Source organism: Rhopilema esculentum, chromosome 15 (genome assembly GCF_057945365.1).
Source record: "Rhopilema esculentum isolate cy_ngs chromosome 15, ASM5794536v1, whole genome shotgun sequence".
NCBI lineage: Eukaryota > Metazoa > Cnidaria > Scyphozoa > Rhizostomeae > Rhizostomatidae > Rhopilema > Rhopilema esculentum.
The window spans coordinates 1,651,617-1,666,985 of record NC_142829.1 but is presented as its reverse complement, the minus strand read 5'-3'; the positions used below and the strand labels follow the sequence as shown (position 1 = coordinate 1,666,985).

At 34.7% G+C, this 15,369-nt stretch overlaps 2 protein-coding genes across 2 annotated transcripts; both read right to left on the bottom strand.

Moving 5' to 3' along the window:
* Nucleotides 1–1,496: 1,496 nt before the first annotated feature.
* Nucleotides 1,497–5,984, bottom strand: LOC135685787 (cold-inducible RNA-binding protein B). Its single transcript, XM_065201854.2, has 4 exons — nucleotides 5,799–5,984; nucleotides 4,782–4,894; nucleotides 2,469–2,715; nucleotides 1,497–1,945 (listed from the first exon to the last, which is right to left on the bottom strand). The coding sequence occupies exons 1-3, from the start codon at nucleotides 5,899–5,901 to the stop codon at nucleotides 2,470–2,472; spliced, it is 462 nt and encodes a 153-aa protein (XP_065057926.2). The 5' UTR covers nucleotides 5,902–5,984; the 3' UTR covers nucleotides 1,497–1,945; nucleotide 2,469.
* A 1,034-nt stretch (nucleotides 5,985–7,018) lies between these two features.
* On the bottom strand, nucleotides 7,019–15,207 carry LOC135685786 (uncharacterized). The gene is made up of 4 exons (XM_065201853.2): nucleotides 14,776–15,207; nucleotides 11,923–12,035; nucleotides 9,812–10,215; nucleotides 7,019–9,258 (listed from the first exon to the last, which is right to left on the bottom strand). The coding sequence occupies exons 1-3, from the start codon at nucleotides 14,870–14,872 to the stop codon at nucleotides 9,826–9,828; spliced, it is 600 nt and encodes a 199-aa protein (XP_065057925.1). The 5' UTR covers nucleotides 14,873–15,207; the 3' UTR covers nucleotides 7,019–9,258; nucleotides 9,812–9,825.
* Nucleotides 15,208–15,369: the final 162 nt, after the last annotated feature.

Sequence of the window (15,369 nt, the reverse complement as noted above, 5' to 3'; positions counted from 1 at the left end):
CTTTTTCAAGAATGTTTGGGTGTCTAACCACCCGAAAAATCCTTTAAGTAGCTATCTTTAACAGTAACAATTGACAATTCACTTGTCTGGGCTATCTTTAAAGATTTTACGACATAGAAAACGTTGGTGTTTTGTGCCCTAGACGTCACAACCGATACCACGAGTACTGACTTGCGTGTTCGAGCAATTCACATTCAATGGCGCCTTACGTCATCAAGTAAGAATCAATGTAAAGCAAGGATTTTGTTGTAAGTTGAACAGAAACTTTTCTAGTGCTGAACAAAAATTTGCCTAGAGTTAGACAGAAATTTTTTTCATTAGAGGAACAAATATGGACCGGAGTTGAACGATATTACCACGCAATCCAACGGTAAATTTTGGTCTGGTCCTTCAGCCACAGTATTCATTAGATTGGTACCTACTGCCAAGACAGTTGGTTGAAAACATGGAAAAAACTATGATTGCACGGTTTTCTTCAATTGGCCCAAAGTATCTATTCTGAAATGACGCCACCTCGCTATCTCGCTTGCACCACCGATGCAAGTTTCCAGCAACATGGACCCTGGCACAATTGTAACGGAATCTTTTGTTCATGATTAACGGGCATCGGATAGGCGGAACACAGATAAGAACAGAATGGCGTATTTCACGGAAACAAGTGGCATATATTTACCGGTGTTGCCAAGAACCTTCATCGTTGCTTGTACATCGGCGTGACAAATCTGCAAGCTGACTCATCTTTCTGCGTCACATCAGGCTACCTAAGCCGCATTGCGCATAGAATCATTCTACTTTAGGTTACCAGTTACGTTAAGACGGGGAGGCATCGATCCGGGAAGCATCGATCATTATGATTATACTTCGTTCCTAATAATGGTCACATCAAAGTACAACAGGGATCCTTCCTGAATTTCGATTTCATCACGGATTTCTGCAAAAGTTTTGGTACATTCTTGGCTAGAAACCTCTTAGATCAAATTCATAATGACCTCTCAAACCTTTTGCTTTTTGTTTAAAGGAAACCAAGAGGACTAGAGTTATCTCCTTTCATCTTAAACCTTAGTATTGAATTCCAAATAATTCTCGTTAACCTCAACATGGCCGAAATTCCAATTAATACAGAAAAGCAAATCAAAAAAACAAATCTTCCCTGGAAACTGCCATGAAACAATCTCTACACATCGTATTTAGCAAACATCTAATAATTGTTCCAAGAAAGGTTGAGCAAAGTAATTCTTTTTGGTGCTTTGTCTGTCCGAAACTTGCATCTGTTTTCTGATATAAAATGAAGGAATACAGGCAATGACAAATGCTTTTTCACCAATGTTTTGACGCAAATGAGCAGCATGCTTTGAACATTGTATATTTCCACCGACTTGCAATTTGAGCTGGAAGTTTCCGAAACATAACTCTGCCAAAACATACATGCATGCACTAAAGCCTCTTAATGGATTCACAATTAGCAAAAGAAAGAAACAGATGGAAGACAGCTCAGATTGAAAACGGTTAAATAAATTGATACAATATGAACTCCAATTGGGTCTCAAAGATATTCATATGAAAGGAAAGGTAACTAAAAAGTTTTAAAATATATCAGGCATTGCAGATGCCTAAAATTATGTTAACTGTTATATGTCACATTTGTTTCTCTTAATTGAGAATCCTTTGAGCTGTATTCTTCCAAGATCCAAAAAGAACTCCCTATTGCTACAAGTTGACAAACTTCCAGAAATACATTGTCCCAAATGAGGTTTTGATGCTAAAGGCTATATCCCAAAGCAATAAAAGGTAAAATAAAATACAAAGTTTTAAATGCATTAAGCAACAGGAGTGTTTGTGTTGGAGTAACTTTGTCTTTATATTAAGTCCAATGTTGATCTGCCATGTCTTTGCAGCAGATCCAGAAGTTGAGTGGTTGAAGCAGCACACATCATACCACTGATGCCTTTTCGAACAAGAACAGAAGATTCATTTATTAAATGCCAGTTTAGTGGTAACATACTTCAGAGTGCAGTCATGGAACTTTGACTTTGGTACGAAATGGTATACAGTGGAAACAGTGGCACAACAAACATGCACAATAAAAACCTTAAATGGCACATTGTCAGCAGGAAACACTGTGCGATAACCAGTGCAGCATGTTTGGCAACATTGGAACATTATCTGCTACAACAGAGCTTAAGGAACAGATATAGGTCACCAGTTTAGAAACTTCCATGGGTTGTGTGGATCCTCAAAATGGCAATTTTCAGGTATTGGAAGCCAAGACAATGAATTGCTTTGAAATGGAAGAAAAATAGTATGTTTTTCACCATTCACCTGTAAATTTACTTACCTCTTGGCTATTTGCTCAGGCAAGTATAACTAACAATAAACATTCAATTCAATTTAGATTTGTCTAGTTTGATATGCAATTGTCTAATTTGAACAGTAGGTATAAATTCAAAATAAACAAATATGCATTTTACCTTAGTAGCGATCCCTGTCACCATAGCTGTCCCTTCTGCTTCGTCCTCCTCCTCCTCCACCACCACCTCCTCCATACCCTCGATCACGACCCCCGTAATCTTCACGATCTCCTCCACGACTACCTCCTCTGTAGCTACCACCATCTCTCCTTCCTCCTCCATAGTCTCTTCTTCCACCACCACCACCACCCCTGCTGTTATTATTTGGCCTTGCCTCTTGAACAGTGAGTCTTCTGCCATCGTAATCCTAAAAATTGAATAAACATATGATTCACAATTATGACTATAAAACTCCAAGCTTTCAGCCATATCACCAGTCCACTGCACTATTTATCTGACAATAAACAGTCTCAAATTGCCTTACAAAATAATAAATTAATCAATTACATTATCTTACTTTTCCCTGACTGGTTTTGTTACAATTTGAAAAATAACAGCTTAAAGTTTCTCATGCAGTGCTTGATTGTATAAATAGAGGTGTATATGCTTTTGTGAGTGGAACAGGAGAGCTCTAGGTTTCAGCTACTAAACTAGTTTTTCAATTGGTGGGACTTAAGTTAGATGTCATGTCTCTCCACAAATGGAATTTAGTGGTTTACAGGGGAAATCATGAATTTTCAGATAGACTGGATTTTTTCATGCCTGCATTTAGAAATAAGTAAAGATCTGTTGCTTAGGTTGGAATTCTTGGAACAAATAATGCTAAGCAACTTTTTTTATCTTAAACAAAGTTTACATTGCTCAGATTTTTGAGAATAGGCCTCTTGTCTTTTTTCATGGCGTTAGATAAAAAAGTTCCAATTCTTTTATAACACACCAATTCAACTTACGGCCTCATTTTGAAAAATTCTTCAAATTCTGTTGCACAAAATTTTTGACCTCTGATTCAGGTTGGGAGCAATGATTTTAATCTACTTGGAAGTTTTCATCATGGTATTGCTCACGATATTGATTTTATGACGACATAAAGATGAAAATTTTATAAGGGATTTGACCTTGATTGGCAACTAGGGGGGTAAAGTTTCCCTCTTTAACGGTTTTTGTGGTCAAATCCCTTACAAGTTTTCAAACTTCATTTCTCCGTAAAATCTAAAAGCTCAAACAATATGAAAAATTGTATTCGTCCTAAAATTATGGCGATAAAACCATATCTGAGCTTAAAAGAGTTGTATAATAAAGTTTGGAGAGATTTCCAAAACAAGGTCATATGTCCAATTGGTGTATTACAATAGTTTTGTTCCAAAAAAGTTCCAATAGTTTTGTACTTTCTTTGCTTGATAGACTTAAAATGGTGGAAGTAATGCTATTTCAAAGTATTTTAGGCTAGACCTGTTTAAGATTCCCATGCTTTTGCTGCCAAAAATCAATACCACCATCACACCTAAAAACCTCTTATCATCATGTCAAAAGACGGAAGCGTTCAAAGAGTAATTGTTTATAGATAGCATTAATCAAAACCCCTTAATTGCAACTTGCAACCATCTTGCTCTACACACCAAAGCATCACAATTTATATTAGACTTACATACACACAAAACTACATCAGATAAAAAGAACAAGAAAATTATATTTTGCTTTTAGTCATTCTATCATTTTGAAATTGAATAAATTAAAAATATATATATCCTGTTTATTTAGTCAAGGTCACCTATTAATTTGAGGTACCAAGGTGGAGAACAGGATTCTATTTTGCACACCTTTTTATGTCATGTCATATGATAATGACAAAACATGACTCAAAAAGGTCTGCGTTTAATTTCAATCATCAAATCTTAAAGCTGGAAAAATTGGAGAAGGTTGGTGTACAATAATGTGAAAATGCATTCAGGTGAAAAACCAAAATAAAAAAGTTTCTAAGCTGAGTTCCTGGTTTATGTTGAGGCTTGGTTAAAGATATCTTTACCATACACAATTAACCCTTATCGCACTATGTGAGCAATGGAAAATTCAGATTTCTTCAGGTACATACAGGTACAAATTATTAACAATAGTTCGTTAATAAAAACACCCAAAGACACAGTAACTTAACAGTTGCCTAAAGACAGTAGAGTAGCCAGGGTGATAAGATTAGGGGGAGGGGGGCATAGGGTGTTGAGCAAGGGAAAATTGGGGGTCCACACCCATTTGAATGCCAGAAACACCCTTTTTCAAAATATTTTTTGTCATTGGGGGCACTGCGTAATGATAACATTGAGGGTAAGAGCCTGACCTGTGACATGTAAACATTCTTTTTACACATCAAAGACTGAAAGTATAAACAAGGTTTGCATACGTGCAGGTTTACACAAGCATCAATAGAAGAACGAAACCTACAGTGCCATCTAATGCATCAATGCAGTCCCGTGCATCAGCTTTGTCTTCAAAAGTGACAAATCCGTAGCCCTTGGATCTTCTGTGATCTGAATACTTGTCCAACACAATGAATGCTGTATATAGAATAAATTCAACATAGATTAAATGCAAATTCATTATAATTTCATAAAATATTTTCATTATAACTTTTTTACATCTGGTTAAACTTAAGTCAGCACAGTCAACATAATTTTTGGCCTCCTGGAAAATTTTATGTTCATTGCTTGAATGGAATTACAGCATTGAATGTTAAGCATAACATGACATAATAAATGGCAATAACATTTCTAAAATAAAAGGATATCTAAGGATGTTAAAGATAATAAAAGGATGTTAGACATAGATATGCTTCTATAGTTCTGTTCAAACTTCAAAGTTGATATGGACTTTTCAACAAGACAAGGTAGAGTTACACTATTTTTTTATGCAAATGTGATGGCTTGTGCAATTACTATTCACTGTTGTCCAAAATTACCCCAGATAGCCCGAAAAGGTATCTACAGAAAGATGCAGAAAACAATTTTTCAATATATGAATTCTTTAATTACAAATGCATTTAAAAAGTTAAATAGGCCTAATTTTAACCTGTCATACAGCAGCAGTAGGCCTACAACCGGGAAAATAACATGCTTTACCCTAAATCCTTCCTTGTTAAAATATTTGGTCTTGCTTGTGAAGTATACATCAAGAATGTATCCTGTTTATTTAGTCAAGGTCACCTATTAATTTGAGGTACCAAGGTGGAGAACAGGATTCGCTGTTGCATGCCTTTTTATGTCTTGTCATATAAAAACGACACTACATGACTCAAAAGGCCTGCGTTTTATTTCAATCAAAACCTCATTAAGCTAGGATCATCGGCAAACCTTGGCTTACAAAAGTTATTAATAACTGCTTTCAAGAGAAAAACCAAATGTTCGAGAAAAAGGACTTGAGCTGTGCCCTGGGTTGGGGCGGACACCAAATGATTATACTCACCATCTTCAATTCTTCCATATTTATTACACAAATCTCTAAGGTCTCGCTCATCAGCCTTGTATGGTAATCCACCAACATATATCCTTCGGCCTTCAGTTCCCATTTTGATTAACTTGGTATTCTTTCTCTTCAGGACAACTGCCTCTGTCAAGATGCGTCTTTGAAAGGGATCAGAGAAGGCAGAACACACGCTGTTGTGGGAATTATGGGATTGCTCGCCCCATGCCACCTGAATAATTACACCTTTTCAGCATAAATTAGAAATAAATTATTGAGGTAAGCTGTAGATTACTTACAGTAATACGTTTCTGTGCGACTGCATAGAAAATTTGTTTTTAGTTGCTAGATACAAAAACAATACGTGTCCATAACAGGAGACGTAGCATGACAATTTTGAAAAGAGGGGGGGCATCGACGGAACAGGACTGCTTTTCTAATGGTAAAAGTTGATGCTGCGATTTTGTGTCTTAGGAAATCAGGGAAGAGGAGAGGGGAACCGGCCATTCCACATACCCTACTGAGACACTCTATGCCTGAATAACCTTTAAGTGCACGATTGGCGGTCCAGATAAACTCGACATTATGAATTAACTAAGATAATTACTTTTCTTATAGCCATTATTAAATCTTTTGCCTTTTGCAAATAAATTATGTGATGTATAAAATAGGAGTAATCAAGAGAAGTTTAAATTAACCTGCCATCTAAAGAATTTTACAAACCAAGGTCATTTCAGTTGTTAACTTTGACTTTATAAGATTAATTAATGAGAAATTGATTTATTTTTAACATATTTGATAGAAAATGACTTCGCGCATTGAGTTACTTTTTAGAGCCAAATCCAAATTATCTTACGGCCAACGATAAACAAGGGTTCGGAATGGGGGGGGGGGTCTCGTTCCTAATTATTTCCTGCCAAAATTCCTTCCCATCATCACTTAATGATGGTCCTATGTTTTTTTAAGTTTAATTGACAAAATTATGGAGCGTGTAACCAGTTGCAGTCGATGGCATTTCACTCTTGTAAACAGCGTGTGAGACTTCCAATAAAACAAGTGGATTTAAAGGGATTCTTACACAAACCAATAGGATTTCCACCAAAGGTGTATGAGATTTCGATGGAGTGAATTGCCCCTGGGTTGCATTCGTGTTATGCTTATGAGAAACTTAAATTAGAATTTTATGTCAAAACATAAGACATGAAAGAACAAAAGAAAAACTGTCATCATAATGCTTGCATCGATACGATATTTACATCTCGCAAAGACTGAAACAAAACTTACATCAATTAACAAAGTTGAGACTTCCAAATCCAAATCTAGAAATTGATCCAAACCATATTGGCAAAACCGAGCTAAATTGCATACGGAAGGCTCCCGGGAACAGCCCTTGTCTAATGTCTCAGAAAAATCGTAAACAAGCAAAAATGTTAAATGAGATTGACGCCGCATGTTTCTTAATAGAAAGTTCATTCAATCTCGAATATTGTAATACACAGCAGTTAGTTGATCGGAAATGATAGAGTTATGCATAAAGAGCCATTAAAAAGATGGGGAATTTCTCACAACAGTAGGGACATCAACTTTGAAGTGAATGTTGATGGAACGGTAGTAGATTAGGCAATATTGGTTTGGATCAACTGCTTATATCAAATGGGTAACAGATTTCGTTGCTATCATAACAAACAGACAATCAAACGACGGATTAATATATAATTTCAATGTCTTTGATAAACCTAAAACGCCAATTTTACATCGTTGAAATCGTCTTGGACTTGACGAAAAAGAGAAAGCAATTCAGCATGATTGACTCGCAACATTAACAACAAAGTATGCTATGTAAAAAACAGTGATGTATCTACATTTGTGTCATGTGTTTGGATACTGCTATTGCTATGGAGGTAAAAATATAATACTGCAATCGAAGGTAAAAAATCTCGTCCTTATTTTGGATTTACTTTCTATTCATGAAATGTCTTCTAAAACAAGGACACAGATTAATCACAGAGCAATAAATTCAGCATCATAAAAATGAGTCACGAGCGTGTAATAATTCACGAACTACATAAAATTAGCGTTTGGGGATTGTTATTAAATGTTAGGCACAAATGAAGGCTGTATGGATGGGTGCTATCACGCAACTCTATTTCCAATAATGCAAATATGTTAGAGTCGCAAAGTGTTATCTGTCTACAATAGAGAAGTTCTAGCGAGCGTAAAAAGTTAAATAGAGGAGATAATGAATTTTAGCTGGACAAAATCATCCAAATTACTTTCTCTTATATGACAAAAGCTTAATAGTGTCATCTGTAAAAATTCATTTACAATCTCAAACATGTAATTTATAAGGCTTCTGACGGTATTATTTGGTGCAGTTTAAAAACATAGAAACTGTATCGTTATACGATGCTATAAAAATCAAAGCCAACAATCAGATTTTAAATATCCTACCACAAAATGCAACGAAACAGCAAATAAAACAAGTATATCGCTGACATAAAACAAAATACTGACATACAACACATTGAACATGATTGCCAAGAGGTGTATGGTGAAAGAGACTACCTTGGCTAGGCAGTTTTAAGGGAAGTCACAATATATTTTTTCTTCTAGAATATGACTATATTTTCTGCAATGGTGTTACAGCTGAGTTAACCAGTCGAAAGATCTTGCTCAAAAATTAGTAAATGTTGATTGCAGGGAATGGGAAAACTACCTAAGTAAAAAGATTAATTCAAAGTCCATTGTTAATTGCAGGGAATGTGAAAACTACCTAAGTAAAAAGATTATAAGTCAGTCATCCAAATAACAAACATGTGATACAACAAGGAGCGAGGAGTAATTTTTAGCAAGAACCTAAAAATCAAATTATTTTCTACTTGGCTAAAACCATTAACGAAGAAATAGCAAATCAACAGTTAGGGTGAACGGGGAAAGTATTATTCTAATGTCGAAGTAACCAGAGAACTACAACTTATTTCAAAATCTACTACACATATTTCATGCAAACAAGCAGTTCCAAAACCGATCAAGGAAATAGTAAAATGACATCATATCATATCCAACCAAACAATCTATCAATCTACTACAAGCTCATCATTATTAAAAACAACAGACAGAAGGAATTGTGCCAGTCCAGAAATGAGAAGAAATGAACCTTTGAATTAGAAGGCCTTATCAAAAAGCATTTATCAGATGATGAAGTACTTTTTAAATTCCAGGCACAATCCCATCAAAAGCTTTTGAAAAAGCTAAAAGTAACAATTTAAACAATCAATATTTTCTGTGCTAAAACTGTACATGTCAACATCCTACAACTACGGATTAAAGCATATTAAAATAAGCACTATCCTTGTCTGAAGGTTCTGAGAGTGCAACAAAGATTTCTATGTTCTAGAACAATCTGCTTTCATCTTTTCTAGATAATCACATCTTGATCCAAATTTTCTGATGAACTGAACGACTATAAAAAGGCAAAATATGAACAAATGAATTATGATAGTGATTTCATTTTTAACTAAAACAAAGTTAAATCATGATAAGGTCATTACTAAAATTAAAGAAAAGTTGGACAATAGAAGTGTCTTGGTACTGACAAGAAAAACATGAACACATAAATTTGAAGATGAGAATTTCCAGAAAGACTGGTAGCAGCAACACAGGGGCTTCTAGACCAAAGCAGCTCTTTAACAAAATCTTCCCGGAAAATCAGTTTTAACATTAATGAAACTTAACCTGTTACAATAGCATCTTTCACAGCTTGAATGGAAATACTAACAATTTTTTCAATTGGTTTGTTGCTATAGAGTGCTTCATTGTATACACTTTGAAGTGAATAATACATGAAGTAGCTCAAAAATAATCTGGGGACTGGTACAAGATTGTCAAAGTATTCCCGAATCAAGAGTAATTTGCAATAAACAAAATAATTAATTTTGGTAGATCCTGAATTTTGAAAACCAACTTGGTACTACAGAAAATCTTAGCCAATGCAAATTGATTGAAAAAATATTTACAGAAAGACAGCGGTTTAATAGCCAGCTCCTCCAAAGCCAAAGCTACTGTATCCACCATACTGGTTATTGCCACCAAAACCTCTGTTTGTACTACCATATGCTACATTATCTTGTGCGTACTGGTCATAGCTTCCATTGCTGAAGCTAGGTCCACTGTAGCTTCCTGAATAACCATCAGATTGTAAAAAGTTATCATAACTGGTGCCATATCCACCACTTTGTGCCCCTAGCTGACTATAGTCACCACTGAAATTATAATTACTGCCATAGTTCCCTCTACCATAGCCACCACCACCATAAGCGCCAGCCCCATATCCTCTTTGTTGTCTACCATAGGCTGCCCCGTTTCCGCCACCTGTTTCTTTGTGAGCCATACCAACTTTGAGAACTCTACCACCATATTCCTGCATGATAAAATTTTCTTTAAGAAAAAAAGTTTGGTAGATTGCATGAACCAGCAAGTAAAAGTTTTGACAATCTTTTTGTAGTAAAATGGTGAATTTCTTACAAAGTCTTTCACAAAAGAACATTTTGAAACATTAATATAATAAAGCTTTTGGTCTGACACTTTTCAGAAGATAAAACATCAGAACATAGATGAACACTCTAAGCTTGGAAATACACTTGCAGTCAAAAGGTATTGGGACACCTTCAATAAAAGGAATATGACAATGTGTTGGATTCATATTTACCTTCCAAACTAATACCACAACCCCTTAGTTTTTTTGTTATTTGTGACCTATGTGACACAAGTTTCCTTTGTTAAACAATGATAACAGAATGACTGAAAAACAGGAAGGTATTAGTTTTTCATTTCTGATACTCCAAGGGTCGCTGTCAGGTGAAAAGATGGTGGACAGAGCCTGCACTTAGAGAAAATCATTGCTTGAAATTATCTGTATGGATTTGCGAAATTTAGGTATACTATCACTAGCCATGCCTTTTAATGGATAATTTGACTGACAAAATTTAGACATGGGATCTAGAGCAACAGTCATGAAATCAGTCAAAGCCTGCTGGTCTTAAAAGGCAGCTGCATATGTTGCTTTGTATTATAAAATCTTGGTTCAATGCATTATCCAGGTAATCAGGTAAGTATCAAAAACAACACCGTAGATTCACAGGCAATATTTTCAAATTCTTACTCTCGCTTTTTTCTTATCAGATGATACATTTAACAATTTCCTGCTGCATATCTCTATGGTGAATCGATTGCTCCACCCATGAAGAATATTACAACTATAAAGAGTATTACAAAATCAAACTGTTAAGTTCAAAATAAAAATCATATATTGAATCAATGAAAACATTAAAACTTTATCAAATTGTTCAATTTACTCAAGCTAATTTTGAAACAGCGTAAAACAAAGGAGAAGACACTGTACTCATAGGTGCAATTAACTTTTGCTATGAGAGAACATAATCTTTGTATTTTTATGATTTTATAGCTATGTTTCTGCTTATGTTCCTTAATATGCTTCTTTTTACATGACATTACAATGTCCGGTAAGAATTCAAACCTATTAATTTGCAGTTCACTCAGAAAAGACTTTGGCATCCTAAACTTCTTCGGCCTGCCAACCCTAGGTTATTTTCTTACTGTACTTGTACAAAAAAAATTTCCACACCACAAAAGCTGCACTCTTTTGAAGCAAAGAATTGATGCAATTTCAAGACTAATATTCATGCTAATTTCACCTTTAAAGAAATTTGCAAGCGTTACTCATACCTTAGTTCTTGAATTTTAAAAACTCCCATGTTTATGTTTAAGTCTAAGAATTTTTTAAGGCCGATTGTTACATAAAAGGCTTCAAAACATCATCAACAAAAATTTCATGAAAATAGCTGGCTTATGATTTAATGATAAGAGATTTTTAAATTTTTTTAAAAATTTATTGCATGAAATGTCTTAGAAATTGTCATGAATGAAGTTGTCATGATACCTTTTGAACATAAGTGTATATACAGCAAGTTGTGGGTCCAGATAGACATATAAAAAACCCAACCACATGACTGCAAAGGTTGCCCAATCAGTCCCGCTCGTCAAAATCAACCTTATCAAAACTTGAGTCACCTTTAAAAAAATAAAAGTAAAATAAAAGAGTACTTACAGATCCATTTAAGCTTCTAAGACAAGTAGCAGCATCATTGGCATCAGAAAATGTGACAAAGCCAAACCCCTTTGATCTTGGAGCAGCCCCAGTTTTGTCCATTACAATAAATGCTGTTAATAAAATAAATTTATTTATTACACAAAATGAACACCAACAAAATTAGGTAACAATAATATTTGGTGCTGTGCAAGAAATTGGTTGCTACAGCAAAAACCATAATAATTGACAGAGATCAATAATCCATCCTTGGAAAGGTGTGTGATTGCATGTGCATACCTTGGCACCCCTCTCATTCCTGCAAGATGTACAGTTAATGGCACACCTTATCAAGGCAATGAGTCTACACCTTTACAGGAAACATTCTTAGGCAGTGATTGAACAATAATGTTTTCATTGCATATAGTTTAAGCCTCCCAATCTACCACGAAACATTGCCAGTTTACATGTTACCCTTTTCATTTTTGTGGCTCTGTTTACATAAGAACGCTGTAGTTCACCTGAATGCTTAGGGAGTTTGCCTGTAATCTTCGTACAACAGCGCTTTCATTTTAAATCAGATTAAATTATTTACAGGAGCAAAGAGATGTATAAGATTGGTTTTATCCCACATTTAGAGCATTGTCATTTGAAAATGTTAAAACGGCATGAGCATATCAGATTTGACAGTTTTCTTGTAAATTGAAGGCTGGTCCAGTATGAAGCCGATTGGTATGGAATGAAAAGGGTATCATCTAATCAGGAACATAGCTCTTTCACAAAGCTCTGTTTCCACTTTTTCTGTCTACAGAAAGAAACATGCCCATTTTGTGCATTAACACTGCTCACAGAAATGAAGTAAAAATGCCCATTTTATGGTTTTACAATTCACATTGCTTTTGTTTTTTGTAAATTTGTTTGGAGCATTTTAAAAAACCCTCATTTTGTAGTTTCACCTTGATCCACTGCACTTTCAAAAACCTTTATTTTGTGGATGTCCACTTTTGATAGCATAACAAAGAACTCAATTTTTGTGCATTCAAAAATGTTTACCCTTACGCAAGAAAATGAATAAAATTTAAAAATGTCAAAAATGTTCAAGTACTTCAAAAATACTTCTTCATGCTAAAATACAAATAGCATCCTATAACAGTCTTTGATTTGACAAGGAGTGCAATCCACTAAACACCTGCAAACTTATTCCTGGAATGGCCTGAAAGATGCACAACTATCAACCTAAACAATAGAATGCAAAAAGTTAAAGGCCTGTAAATTTCCTGAATCAAGCTGAAACTGACATAAATTCCCTATTGTCTAGTCAGGTACATCTCCCAGTTAGATGCTGCACAGATTCAATAGAAAGGTTAACTTGTAATATTTTGAAAGATTAACTTAAAAAATTCTACCAATATCCCATAATAATCTCCAAAGAGAAAGTATATAATGTTTTATGTGACTTGGAAGATACATATTATCCTTATGAGCAAAAAAAGCTCAATCTAAAGTGGCTAAAATTCAGTCATACAATAGCCTGACTGATTCTCACACAACCCTGAAAATATTGCTTGTTACAAAACAAGAGACAAAGTGTGTAACTTATCAATGAAAGAAATCGTTTTGGGTACAAGCCAAAAAATTGTACAAGGTAAATGCAGATGACCACTGTCTCAAACAGTCAGGCCTGGTTTCAAATCAGTTGATAATATGTTGTAATTTTTCTACATAAGATCTGAATTTCTTTGCTTTGGACTGGTCACTATTGTCAAAACCTATCAAAATTCTAAAAAAAGACTAAAAAATGACAGCATTGCTGAGCCATTCTTTAGAAAAGAGGGTTGACTTCTTTACCTTATCTTCACATAACTTTTGACAAGTTGAAAATAGATTTAGCTTGATTGATTTGATTAACCCTTTTAATTTTTTAGTTCATAAAAGGTGAACAAAAGTTGATGTCTTAGAGATTGTACATTTAACTACACATTTTCCACAGAACTGCCATGCTCTGCAGACTGGATATATTAACTTACTGTTCATTTTGCAAGTTTGCTTTGTTCTCTGCTTAGAGTTAATTAAATTATATAATTAGGTATTTAAGTATTTTGCTGCATAATCAATCATTTCTAAATTTTCAAGTTGATGACTTTAACTGTGCTTACTTTAAAGCTCAAGACTAACTAATTCGTTTCACTGTAATCCGACATTATCCGCAAATCATTAACAATCGCTTTCATGAAAGATCTTAAATTGATCGATAGGTATTTTTTGCCAACAAAAAAGATGGACGGTAAAAGAAAAAGTCGTATATAGTTCGCATTAAATAACGATATAAAAAGCCGATTAACAAATCAATCCGTTGTAGCTGCTTGACGCACAGGTATGCAGGAGACCTTTGACAGGTAAATCAGTTTTGTTTTAAATTTGATAAAATAACAACTCAGAGATAATCATTAGAAATGTCGTCTTAGGTTATTCCTTTCCATTTCATGTTAGATACGAGCTTCTCAAAAGTCTTAAATAAGTTGTAAATTCGACAATCATATCTTTCTGTTTACATAACATTCCAAAAGAGAGATAACACATTCAAGCGATAACTGATAAAAGCACGTGTCTATGGATATTTGCAACCTGTCACAGAATTGCTGAGAGATCCTATTACTTCATGAAAAAATCAACGACTTTCACAGTTACATTAATGTTTACTGAAAACACCTAATACAAAATCTATTCATCTTTTCATTCCTTGAGGTTGGTCGATTTACCTTTCGTTTTCTATTAATCTAAAACGCAGGAAGGCCTAAAGCCAAATCAACAGGTACTGCTTTGTTACTTTTATGAAATGTTCGTTTGCAAACAAAAAAGGAACGCTGCACATACCATCTTCCACTACACCAAACTTTGAACATACTTGTCTCAAATCATCAGCACTGCATCTCCATGGCAGACCTCCAACATAAACTTTACTTGATGCCATCTTGCTAACTTCGCAACAATCCTACACACACTCAGAGTACTCAACAAGAAGCTCAGTGAACAAACACTGAAATCGAGGCAACTGTTATGGCGGGTACATTTTATATTCTGACGTCATTGCATACATTACTAAATATACCGTGGACTCAAATCGCAAACATTTTCTACCATACCGTTGGGTCAATAACATATTTACGCCTTTTCTTTAAAAGAAAAGCAATATTTTAAATTAATAAGTAAAGAAGGTGGTCATTATTTCACTTTGAGTTTGAGACAAAATTCATGTCAAATATAACAACTCCCTGTTTTGGCCAGCATTCTTCCGTTTCTGAGAATTTCTGCCAGTCTCCAGATTTTTTGCCGATTTTACTTTGTGAAATTAGATCCATTATAGTTTTAGGCATAAATTTTGTTTTTTAAGGTAACTAAGGGCAACAACTTCGAAATGTGATTCAATTGCTTTCATTTTCCACTGTCAAATTTCGATTGCCCAGTTTA